The following is a 12764-nucleotide window of genomic DNA, read 5'->3' as shown; positions in this document are numbered from 1 at the left end:
TGTCAGTTTTCCCGAGAGCTTCCACACAGCTATAGGCACCTCTTGCTTTACTAGGGATGGAGGCCTGAGGTGGCGCCACTTATTCGTGGTAGTCCTTAATGCCCCAATACATGCATTTGCTGATGTTCACACCCAAAGAAAGTCACGTGGCCCATCCTGTAGTCCATATAGAGGGGTTGTCATGGGGACGTGGATTCAGGGAGAAATCACTCTCCTCCACCTGTGTCTGACTGGGGGTTTCCCTTTGAATTAGAGTGGATGCGCGCTTTCTTCCTGAGTCTCCAGGAGCAACCCTCTTAAGGAAGGGGTGTCTATGGGGCAGTCTGACAGCCCCTCAACCTCACTCTGCTCTACAGTGCAACTTCGCCCTGGTGCAGTATGGGGCTGTGATCAAGACTGAGTTCAATCTTCGAGACAGCCGTGACGACGCTTTGGCCTGCCTTGCCAAAGTTCAGAGCATCGTTCAAGTGGGGCGTGTTACTAAGACTGCCTCAGCCATCAAACATGTCCTGTGAGTGGGTGCCTGCTGGAGGCCCAGTGTCTGGAGGAACGGCTAGGCACAACTGTGGCAGGAGTGGGGTGCTGAAGGGGCTGTGCAGGATGGCAGCCCAGGACTGTCCTTCTGTAATTCTCCCAAGGACTTCCTGCCATTAGCTGTCCAAGAGTGCCTGGAGAAGGCTGCTGGGCTCAGATCCTAGCTGTTCATGCGTGGTCTTGGGCTACTTAACCTTCTGTGCTTTGTTTCCTCACTTCTAGCATGAAGATAGCACAAATTCTTGCTTCTTAGGGTTTTGTGAGGATTAAATAATTTACAATATGTACAGTGTTTATAATAGTGCCTGGTGCATACGTACCATTGAAACTAGGCATGGTGACACATGTCTGTAGTGACAGCACTCAGGAGGCTGCAAAGTTGTACCTCAAAACCCCAAAAGTGAGTTTGAGGTCAGCCTGATCTATATAGCTAGTTCCAGGGTAGTCAGGGCTACAGAAAGAAGCCCTGTCTCAAAACAAACAAACAATAAACAAAAATCAAACCAAACAAAAAAACCTGAGAGTACAAATTTTTATAGAAGTAAAATAAAAAGCAAGCATCACGTGCTTTTTTGACGTAAAGGTCCATACTGTGTACCCATGAAGGTCAGACACAGTGCTCTTATTGTGGGGAGCAGGAGAGGGCGAAGCACATCTGTGTGGCTTGTGCCTTGCTGTATGCATAAGGGCCAAGTCCACCCTCTTCTGGGTCTTTGATCCCCATCTGGAGAGCTCCCTAATACTCCAATTCAAGCAGATCAGTGAATCAAAACTTGCCTAGAGCCCAGACACCCCTTTTTGGAAGACTATCTCTATTCTCTCTCCTGTTAAGAGACAACATCTTCACTCCAAGCGGTGGCTCCAGAGAAAAAGCATTGAAGGTCATGGTGGTGCTCACTGATGGTGACATATTTCAGGACCCTCTCAACCTCACAACTGTCCTCAACGATGCAAAGATGCAGGGTGTGGTGCGCTTTGCCATTGGGGTAAGAGCCAGAGCTGGGAGGCAAGCCTGACTCCCTATACCCCTGGTGGGGGAGGAGCCAGTGGAGACTCCTGGAGGCAGCAGAGCTAAGCCCTTTCTATTCATAGTCACTTCTCTTCACTCGGCACCTGGTCTTGTCGGGTCTTGTTGGCTCATCCTGAGGCTGGCATAGCTCACTGGCTAAGCAGGATGCGGAAAACCCGAACAAAGGTGCCTAGGGAGTCTGCTGTGCCAAGTCCTGGTAGCTAACATGGCCAGCTGGCCCTGTGCACAGGGAAGGGCCGTCGGGCTCTGTAGGCAGAAGGGCCAGCATGCAGGAGGATGCAACGAGAGCCAGGTGTGTCAGGAACACACTGCCAAAGGTAGAGCTTTGTTAGGGGTGAAGGACACTGAGCAGGGAAGGAGACGGTGATGAATCACTCACTGACTGGCGTCTTCATATAGGTGGGCGATGCGTTCAATAAAAGTAAGACTTACAGAGAACTGAAACTAATTGCCTCGGACCCCAAAGAGACCCACACTTTCAAGGTGAACAACTATGGAGCTCTGAATGACCTCCTGCAGGATCTGCAACAAAGCATCATCTATATGGAAGGTGAGGGCTCCCACAGTTCTTGTGAGAGCCCCTCAGCGTTCAGCAGGTGACCCTTCCCAAGGCCAACTCTCCCTGACTCGGATCACCTCCCTGAGCCACAGCTATTAATCTCTACAATGGCATTGGCACCTTAGGTCCTCCTCAACACCCGAATCTATGAAACTGTGCTGGACCAATAGTGCAAAAGCAAGTAAGACTAGGACAAAGTCCCAACCCTTTACAGATGAGGAGATGGAAGCCCAGTTCTTGCTTAAGCTCAACCCAAATCTCCACTCTCAGCTCAATGCAGATTTCACCAAAGATCTATCGCTTTGTCCCCTTCTGGACATACCTCACCCTGCCTCTTGGCACAGAGTGTCTTATAGACTTCTTGGCTTCCAGGTGCAGTTGGAGATGCCCTTCAGTATCAAGTGGCACAGACTGGCTTCAGTGCCCAGATCCTGGACAAGGTTTGTGGCCCACTCAACACCTGGATCCCAAGATGTGCCGCCACGGGGGAATGAGGGGCTCCTGGCTCATGGTTACTGTGTGGAAGGCTCTCTGGAGGAGCTGCTTCAGAAACAGAAACTGTCTGCTCACTTTCCCTAGCTGGACCACTGAGTTAGACAGAAGAATGGCGAGTTTATTCTAGGAGTCACTGTGCACACTTAAAGGACTGGGACATTATCTTAGCTCTGAGTACAGAGAATCAGCCTTGGTGGCAAGCCCTCTGAGATGTGTCAGGAAAACATGCAGTTTGGCAAAGTTCAGCTTTGTCCAGTGTGGGGAGAAGAGGAAACAGAGAAGGAAAAAGGAAAGGGTCAACAGATGGCGCACTCACTAACTGGGGCTCTGTGCAGGTGAGAGCTGAAGTCAGTCACCCCAAAGCCTCTGTACTTCTTCCTCCCAATAGCACATGCTGCAGGACACGGCACCTTCATGCTCACGTGGCCCAGGGGACAAATGGGAGCACCATCTAAGCCAATCGTACATTTAAAAACGCTCAATATCGCATAATAATATCGATTACAGGCATGGTGGCGATGCCTATAATCCCAGCACTCAGGGAGTCAGAGGCAGGCAGATCTCTGTGAGTTTGAGGCCAGCCTCTGTGATTGTAGGCTGCCAAGGCTACCCAGAGAAACCCTGTCTCGAACAAACAAACAAACAAACAAACAAACAAACAAACAAACAAACACAAAAACCTCACTGTCTGGGTCCCAGGGTGCCTTCTGGAGCTCTGGCTGCACAGCAGACAACTGAGCAGAAAACCAGAATTTGCCATCTCATCTTCCTTCCTGACCATGGAAGGCCCTCTTTGTTGTCCAGGAAGTCTTGCTTCTCTGGCCCTTGGGTCCCTCTGGCTCATTTGATGCCCTCTGGGTCCTCTGCAGGGGTGGCTGCTGCTTGGCACTGTGGGAGCCTTTAACTGGTCTGGGGGCGCGCTCCTCTATGACACACAGAATGATCGGGGCTGCTTTCTAAACCAGACCTCGGAGGACTCTGGAGCTGCACAGTACAGCTACCTTGGTAAGGGCAAGGCCTGGTGGGCTAGATGGGACTAGGGTGGGGCCTGCAGCCTGGGGCCAGGTAGGTAACTAGAAGAAAAGGGCAGGAGGGTGGGACGAGGCAGGGCCTGGATGGAAAGACAGAGTGCAAGGAAACCTAGCAAAGGGATAGAGGGTCAGGGTGGGGCCTGGAGGTTGGGCGAGGGGCAAGAGTAGTACCTGTAGCCTTCGGGAGCGGCTTGGGGGCCTGGAAGTTAACCCAGAGACAACTTAGTCTGGGACACGGAGGTTACCTGCGGGTGCGCACATTAGGATTCTTGGTAGAGTCAGGCTAGGGTCAGTCTCATGGGTCATCAGGCCATCAGACCTCAGTCAGTGACACAGGTTGAGAATTAGGGATGGAGACAGGGTGGCCTTGGGGCTCAATAAGAGGAAGTTGGGACGTCTCTGTTAATAATGGTAGTGAGTACTCCTCCCCATCCTTCACCCTAGCCCTCCCTGTAGAGTGCACCTGTGCTGAAGGGGTGCAGGAGTGGGTGCAGCAGTGGAAACACATGACTGGGAAGGCGTTGCAGGGAGAGGCTGAGGTGGGAGCCGGTGTTTGCAGCCACACCACTCTCACCCAGGTTATTCAGTGGCTGTGCTGCACAAGGCCCGTAGCTTGTCCTACGTGGCGGGGGCTCCAAGGCACAAACTCCGTGGGGCTGTGTTTGAGCTCCAGAAGGACAGAGAGGCCACCTTTGTTCGACAGATGGAGGGAGAGCAGGTACCCCCTGGAGAAGTCCTCTGTCTACCATGGGGGACCCTGAGGTCCTGGGGAGAGGGGTGGGCCGGCCCTGGGCAAGGTGAAGGCCTGGGTGTAATTCAGTGGCCCTCATGGCTGCTCAAGCGCTCCCCCTGTGGAGACTCAGCTGTTCACCCCTAATCCCCTATGACACCAGAGATCAGACTGAGACTGACCTGGAACAGCCCTAGCTGGATGCTCCAGGAAGGGCACAGCTATGGCTTTAGCTGTGGGAGGGTGGGAAGGGGCCCTCCCCCATGCTCAGGAGTGCTGAGTTCTTTCTGGGCTGTAGATGGGGTCCTACTTTGGCTCTGAGCTGTGCTCTGTGGATACCAACATGGATGGGATCACAGATATTCTGCTGGTGGCGGCTCCATTTTACCACATCCGTGGAGAAGAAGGCAGAGTCTATGTGTACCACGTGCGTGAGCAGGTGAGTGTTCAGCCTCCAGAGCTTCCAAGGCTGTGCCTGCTCATGCAGCAGAGGTTGGGTGAGCCTGGGCAAACGGTGGACGGTGATTGTGGGTGTTCAGGGTGTATGGCTGTCCCCTGTCCTACCTGGGTGATTGTTGGTGCCATCTATCACAGTTGCCCAGGAGGCAGAACACTTGCCTGGGCTCATCTCTTTCTCATGGTAACTCTGGCGGTGGCTCTCGTTCTCACATGGCCAGTGATGAGGATGGGAACAGTGAGCTTGCTCAGGCTTTCCCTGCAAGGGTGTGGGAGAGTGCCACTGGACCCTGAGCTTCTCTATTGCTAATGTAGCCATGTGTGGGGACAGAGGGCAGGCTCCAGGTCCTCAACGGCAAGACAGAAAGACCCTGGCTCTCCTACAGGCTCCTGAGGAGAGACTCCTGCTGGAGAGAGGGAACCAGTGAGGGGGCGTGCCCTCTGGGTGGTCCTGGAATGGTTGTCCTACACACTGTCTTGGGAACTGACCTGTTGGTCCACTTTGCAGGGTGCTTCCTTCCCCTTGGCATTCACTCTGAGTGGGCACCCTGGGCTCACCAATAGCCGCTTCGGCTTTGCCATGGCAGCTGTGGGCGATATCAACCAAGATAAGTTCACAGACGTGGCCATCGGGGCCCCTCTGGAGGGCTTTGAGGCAGGCGATGGGGCCAGCTACGGCAGCGTGTACATCTACAACGGACACTCGGGTGGCCTGCGCGCTAATCCCTCCCAGGTGACTCACAGGCTCTCTCCTGCGTCTTCTCTGGGGGGGGGGGTCAAACCTCCCACAGACAGAATGAGCTAAACCCTGAAGGCAGCCTTGGTCCTAAGTTCTGGGCCAGCCCCCGGTGGTGGAGAATGCCGGTGAAGGCAGGAGGTCACCAGGGTTAGGCTGACCATCAACTCACTTCAGGGTCCCTCTCTGTCTCTTTTCCTCCGGGTCTTACCTCCATCCAGCATGCTCTGGCTCCTTGCCCCCCCCTCCCCGCATCTGCTCCCTAGCATCTCCCCCAAGTGGTCGCTAGGTCTCTTACACATCTTAGTCCATAGCTTGTCAGTCTCCACATCCTAATGATTTGGCTCTGTTCCCCTCCCCACCACATGTGCGCGCACACGCGCACACGCACACACACACACACACACACACACACACACACACACACACACCATGGCATCCTCCCCTGGGTCCCAGCTTTCACCTCCAGCCCATCTTCTCCCTGTGCCTCCAGGGATGCTTCTAAACTGTGCTCCTGATGAGGTCACTTCTTCAGAACTGCATCCCACATCAAGCCTCCTTTGCACTCACAGTCCCTTACCTCCTTCTACCCCACCCAACTTCAGCACCACCAAGCCTTCACTGTGTCCTCAGAGGGCTCTGCTCTTCCCCCTTGCCCCCACCCCAGTTCCATTCCACCTGCCTTCAGAGCTCCACCTGGATGTCTCTTCCTCAAAGACAGTTCACCACCAGGGTAGGGAGGTGGGTGACTGCTGAAGGACTAGAAGGTGAAACTTTTATCTCCCTCCCAGTGGATCAGAGCTTCCTCTATGGCCTTGGGACTCCACTACTTTGGCATGTCTGTGTCCGGTGGTTTGGATTTCAATGGAGATGGCCTTGCTGACATCACGGTTGGCTCTCGGGACCAGGCAGCAGTGTTCCGGTAGGGGTCTTCTCTGTCTTTTTGTGACTCAAGTCCCAACCTCACCCCTTGTTTTACACTCAGTGAGTCCTGCAGATTCCAGGCACCAAGGGAGGGAGGAAGTGTGGAGATGGGGCACAGCTTCTGGGGACTGCCTGGGTGAGTGTGCTCCTCGGCTCTCAACAGGATGGCTTTGGGTGGACTATCGAATTTAAGTCCCAACTTTCTTATCCACAATTGGGAATAATGGCAGTGCCTGCCTCACAGGGGCGGGAGGATTGTGTGAGGAAGTACTCAAGGAAGGTAACATAGTTAAGGGAGGCAGCATCCTGTGACTTTCAGAATACCTGGAGCAGTTTTCGGTCCTGTGGCTACAGCCCCTGTGTGCCCAGAGAGTTCCATCCTGTTGCCTGCTCACCAGCATCTCCAAATGGGACACTTATACCTCTCCCCTTCCAACTCTAGGCTGCCCCTCCCTCAGGCTCCAGTTTCAGCAAATGGTACTCTATCACCCACTTAGAGAGTGATGATTAGAGTCAGGTCTGGCCCTGGTGGCTTGGGCCTGTGGCCTCAGCTACTCAGGAGGTGGAGGCAGTGGATCACCAGCTCAAGGCTACAGAGGACAAAAGCTTTCTGTAGGCCTCTTCATCCTTCCTCCATCATCCTAGCTAGGTTTTGTTGTTGTTGCTGTTGGCTTTGACTTCAAAACATCTCCCAGCACAGGGAGCTGTTGTGGCTTGACAGGACCACCACGTAGACTTTCCCATGCTCTCTTGATGTGATCCCTCTACTCTACTGCTTAAAACCTCTCAGTGTGGCCCAGCTTGGTGACACATGCCTGGAACCCCAGCACTCAGGGAGGCAGAGGCAGGCAGATTTCTGTGAGTTTGAGGCCAGCCTGGTCTACAAAGCAAGTCCAGGACATCCAAGGCTACACAAAGAAACTCTATCTCAGAGAAAAATAAAAACAAAATACCCATCATTTGTGGCTCCCACTTTGAGTAAAAATTCAGTTCTTTGTCTTGACCTACATTTCTATCTGTGACTGGTCCTGCCCACCTCCTGTCCCCAACTCTTGTCACCACTGTCTATTTCAGTCATTGTTCCAGTCTCCTGACCTCTGCATTTCTCAGACAAACCAGCCTCATCCTGCCACAGTTTCTTCACTAGCTGAGCTTTTTGCCTGGGGCGCTTCCCTCAGACCTTCCCTCAGACCTTCACAGAGCTGACTTTTTCTTGTTAATGGCTTCACTTTCAAGGCCTCCTTATCAGGAAGAACATTCTGACCACCCATTTAAGTGACCTCCGTTTCTATCACCTTATTCTGTTACATCACCAGGATCTTGTATTTCCCTATTCTTGCCTCTTTCTGGTTGTCTACTTCCCCATGTGAGCAAAGCCTCCCCTTTTCCCTCTCGCTATGCTAATACATTCTGAGGTCTCTGTGCACCCTTGCATGTTGGAGATGTTGACTGTGACAGAATGTGCTCACTTCTCATGGGCCTCTTTACTGTCTGCTTTAGCTCACGACCTGTGGTTAACCTGACTGTATCTATGACCTTTACCCCTGATGCGCTGCCCATGGTCTTCACCGGAAGGATACATGTAGAACTGTGTTTTAAAGTTGACTCCTCAGGCACAGCCTCTGAGCCAGGTAAGGGCTGCCTGATGGGGCATGCTGGGGCTGTAGTCATTCCTGATTGGCTTTAGGGATGGCAGTAGTTCCTTTCCTGGAGCCTGGCTCCTGAGTCCTTAGTTCAGTTGAATGTGATGAATGAAACAGATGAGCTGAGTTCAGAGCCATGTTGGGAGGAGGGGTGCTTTTGAAACAATGTCCAGAAAGGCATTGGCTGTGCATCTTCTCCTGCTGTTCCCTGCCTGATCACTGCAGGGCTCCCAGAGGCACACTCCCTTTCTCCAGAAGAGCCTGCTGGGGTCCTAGCTGCTCTTCCACTCAGAAGGAAAAAGGCCAGAGGGAGGAGGGCATACCTGTCACAGCCCGGTGTCCAGGGCCAAGAGCTCCCTCCCAGCAGCCTTCCAGCAAATCTCAAGGTTTAAACCTCATGAACAATCCTAGTCATGAAGTCCTCTTGGGTGAGGGTCATGACCAACCTCAAGGGTAGGAAAAAAACAAAACAAAACAAACAAAATGAAACTAGGTTCCATCTTCCAGAGGACTCTAGCTTGTGTCAGGTTGGCATGAAACCAGCCAGCACACCTGCCTCAGCCCTCTTTGCCTAAGGAAGGTTGGATTCAACCCAGAGAGTGTGCTGAACACCGAGGGACCCTGGCCAGGTCTACCAGAAAACTAGAGGGGTGGGAAATCACTTTCAAAATGATGATGAATAGCCAGGCTTAATTCCAGCACTGGGGAGGCAGAGGCAGGTGCATCTCTGTGAATTCAAGGCCAGCTTGGTCTTCACAGCAAGTTCCAGGCTGGAGCTATATGGTGAAACCCTCAAAAAAAATGGGGACATGGTTCATCAGGGCTCACAGAGCCTCATCAGGCTGGGGCTCTCTGCCCGGGCCTTTCCCTTCCCAGCCTCATCAGTCTGGTCTTCGACCACAGGCCTTAGAGACATATCACTCAACTTCACGGTGGAAGTGGATGTGAGCAAGCAGAGGCAGAGGCTACAATGTGCAGACATCAGCTGTCAGAGCTGCCTCAGGAAGTGGAGCGGAGGAGCCTCTCTGTGTGAACACTTGGAACTCATCCCCACGGAGGAGGTGAGTAGAGAATGCAGACAGTGACCCAGAGAAGTTATCTGCCATGCAGAGCCTCTCCACACAGACAATGATAGGACTAGGCAGCCGTAATTTAGTATTATCAGGAGCCACAAAGCGGCACTGGAAATACAATCCTGCCAGAAGTCCCCACTAAACAAGCTTGGGCTGTTGCAAGGATCATGGATACTGCGCATGTTGTGGGCGCTCTGCATGTGTGGGGCCCCATGTTTAGTCCACTGGGAAGGAAGGGACTAAGGAGGCAGGGAGAAAGAGTAGGAGAAAGGAAGGCATCTACCAGAATTGAGCATAGACAGCATCATTGAGCTTCCTAGAGACGGGATGAAGAGGGGAATGGCTTCAGTGTGTTATCTACTCCTAGGCTGAAGGGCCTTTCATGAATCCACATCAGGAAAATGGGCAATTAAGAGGCAGAACTTGAGGGCTGGAGAGATAGTTCAGTGGCTAAGAGTACTGATTACTCTTCCAGAGGATCCAGATTTGACTCTCAGCACCCACATGGTGGCTCACAATCATGTGTGACCCCAGTTCCAGGGACTCCAATGTCCATGAAAACAAAATACCCATACACATAAAACAAACCAATGAACATACACACATAGCTTTAACAGGCAGAACTACAAAGACAGTGTTATTTTTAAAGGTTATTTAAAAAGAGAAATCTTGCTGAAGCTATTGAGAGCTATGGTTTAAAAAAAAAAAGTGGCCTTGTTGGAATTGAGAGTGGAACAGGTCTTAGAACTTTGGACTGCATGGACCATTTACTTCAGAAGACAAACTCACGAATTCTGCTTTGAATTCTGCTCTGTTACTTGGCTTAGGAAAGTTTCTAAAACATCTATGGCCCTCTAAAAATAACAGCATAGAGCTAGAGAGATGGCTCAGAGGTTAGAAGTGTACATTGCTTTTGAAATTGTTTTCCAGCACCACATTAGGGGGCTTGGGACTCCAGATCCAGAGGATCCAATGCCTTTGGCCTCCTTAAGCACCAGCACTCATATGCACAAATGCCCATCCCCACATGTACGTAACTAAAATAATACAATAAATCTCAAAAAAAATGCCTAACTCTGTTTTACCAGGCAACCAGCTCTTTTGCTCTCGTGTCATGCTTTTAACTATTTGTTTTTCCTGCACTCCTCAGTGTGCGTGTGGAGGGCAGACAACCTGTGGGAGTCGGCTCCCCCTATCGGGTTCTGGGAATTGATCTCAGGCTGCCAGGCTCGGGAGCCACTCCTTTACATACTGAGCCATCTTGCCAGCCCTCAGTGCGCTTATTCTGACCAGAAGGCTCATTTTAATATAGTGTAGCAAATGGCCTCCTCCACCCATTTCCTATTTTCAGTTTTTACCCCTCAATTCTCCTCCACGCTGGTTGGAGACCTTAACTCACACGTGGCTACAGCCCCCCCCCCCCCCCCCCCCCCACCGCGCTCCTGTTTGCCCTCTACATAAACTCTAAGCTAGAATCCCTTTGTGGCTGGAGTGAGAACCATATAGAGGCTTGAGACCCAAGGGTGGGGCAGATTGGAGAAACTGCTGAAGCTCTTGGTGGCTTGCTTGAAGAACATCTCCCCTCTGCCCAGACCTTTGGAAGATTCTAGGTCATCACTGTCACTGTTTATTTTTCCTTGGCCTCTTCTTCACACCCACCTCTGACCTTGCCTCCTGCCCCACCCACAGCTTTGTGAAGAGGACTGCTTCTCTAACATCACTGTCAAGGTCAGCTACAAGTTCCAGACTCCTGGGCAAAAGAGGGATCTCTCCGACCCCATCCTCGACTATTACAAGAAATCCTCTGCTGTCTTCCAGGTGACTCCACCCCCAGGAAGCACTCAAGCGTCTTGCTCCCCTAACTTCAAAGATGGCTAGAGTTGTGAGGGAGGGAATTCAGACTGTCAGTGGGGAAGTGCAGCCAGAGGTGGCTGCTGTTCATTGCTCACTGGGGGATAGCAGGTCTCCAGCTATTGCCCTGGGCTTGTGCACCAATGTGCTCCCTCCATGCTGAGTGACACACGTGGACATACTGTGCGCTGGAGCTCTCACTTTGCATGGTCTCTGAGGATGGTGGTGGTGGGTCCCTTGTGGGGGCTACACTGGAACTGTCCTTCCGTGAGCTGCAGACAGGACACCCTTGGACACGCTTGCTTGCTCAGGCTCTCCTCGGAGCCTTTATGCTGAGGTGTCTGGCCCAGCAAGCCTGCACCTCCCTCTACGCTGGTGCCCATCAGTGCATCTGGGACAGGCAGGTAGTTCACAGAAAGTCCTTCATGACCAAAGAAAGATAATGGAGCTGAATTTTCTAATCCTGTCGTACCTAAGGTGATCTGTCCTTCCTCAGGCTGTCCTTCCTCAGGGTGCTCATCAGTCTTCAGCTACAGAGCAGAGAAAGAGCACCAGGGAGAAAAAAGCCATAACAAGAATACAAGGGAGTAGTAGTTGGGGTGGGTGTGGTTGCACACTCTAATCCCAGTATTCAGGCAGCACAGACTGAAGCAGATCTTTGTGAGTTCTAAACCAGTTAAGTCTACCTAGCAAGTTCCAGGCCACACAGGGCTACACAGTGAGACCCTGTCTAAAAACAGCAATACAAAGAATTCTCATTTGATAGTAAGCTCCAGATCTGCTACCTCTTCACCCCATGCTCAGTGCATACTCCCTAAAAACAAGGCCATTCTCGGCCACTGCGCGATGGATGAAATCAGAATTACACTGATGGAATGCTGCTAGCCACTCCACAAGTTTATTCATGTTTTGCCTGATATCCCAGGAACTTGCATTTAGCAAAAGAAAAATAGTTCTGGAGGTGTAGCTCAGTAGATAGAGTACTTGCCTAGGATACATGGAGGCTTAAGTTCCATTCTTTACACTCAATAAAACTAGGCCTGCTGCAGCACGTGACTATAATCCCAGAATTCAGGAGCTAGAGGCAGAAAAACAAGTTCCACATCATCCAAATCGATGGCTGAACAGTGAGTTCAAGGCTGGCTTGAGCTATATGACACCCTTTATCAGTCAATCAACACTAAATTAAAATAAACAAATCTAGGATTTTTATTGTCATTTATCTTAGCTATTTTGAATTTAGAGTGATTGATTTATGTCTTTCCTTGTCTTCATATTTATTTATTTTAAATTTTCTTTTTTTATTTCTTTTTTAAAAATTTTATCTATTTATTTTATTTTGATTTTTTTTTTAAGACAGGGTTTTTCCATGTAGCTCTGTATGTCCTAGAACTCACTCTGTAGATCAGGCCAGCCTTGAACTCACAGAGAGCTGTCTGCCTCTACCTCCAGAGTGCTGGGATTAAAGGCAAGTTTCATCACCAACAGGCAAAGATGTATTTATTTGTGTATATTATGTATATGAGTGCTCCGTCTTCATGCACGCCAGAAGAGGGTATCAGATGCCATTACAGATGGTTGTGAGCCACCATGTGGCTGCTAGGAATTGAAGTCAAAACCCTCTGGAAGAGCAGCCAGTGCTCTTTAACTCTGAGCCATCTCTCTAGCCCTCTTTATTTTTATTTTGAGATATGGTCCAGGC

The 12764-nt window shown here is 51.1% G+C and overlaps 1 protein-coding gene across 1 annotated transcript in view; it reads left to right on the top strand.

Annotated features, from left to right (window-relative positions):
- The window catches only part of Itgae (integrin subunit alpha E), a 59573-nt gene that overhangs the window by 20304 nt on the left and 26505 nt on the right, over window positions 1–12764 (top strand). Inside the window, exons 8-19 of the mRNA XM_055597303.1 lie at window positions 357–511; window positions 1367–1520; window positions 1964–2114; window positions 2496–2563; window positions 3488–3623; window positions 4228–4367; window positions 4678–4818; window positions 5344–5568; window positions 6363–6493; window positions 7996–8126; window positions 9042–9199; window positions 10901–11029. Coding sequence (XP_055453278.1) covers window positions 357–511; window positions 1367–1520; window positions 1964–2114; window positions 2496–2563; window positions 3488–3623; window positions 4228–4367; window positions 4678–4818; window positions 5344–5568; window positions 6363–6493; window positions 7996–8126; window positions 9042–9199; window positions 10901–11029 — 1719 coding nt within the window. The remainder of the gene's footprint in view (window positions 1–356; window positions 512–1366; window positions 1521–1963; window positions 2115–2495; window positions 2564–3487; window positions 3624–4227; window positions 4368–4677; window positions 4819–5343; window positions 5569–6362; window positions 6494–7995; window positions 8127–9041; window positions 9200–10900; window positions 11030–12764) is intronic.

Source organism: Psammomys obesus, unplaced genomic scaffold (assembly GCF_907164565.1).
Source record: "Psammomys obesus unplaced genomic scaffold, mPsaObe1.curated_primary_1811, whole genome shotgun sequence".
Taxonomy (NCBI): domain Eukaryota; kingdom Metazoa; phylum Chordata; class Mammalia; order Rodentia; family Muridae; genus Psammomys; species Psammomys obesus.
Note: the sequence above shows the minus strand (reverse complement) of the source record. Positions and strands in the feature narration are given on the sequence as shown.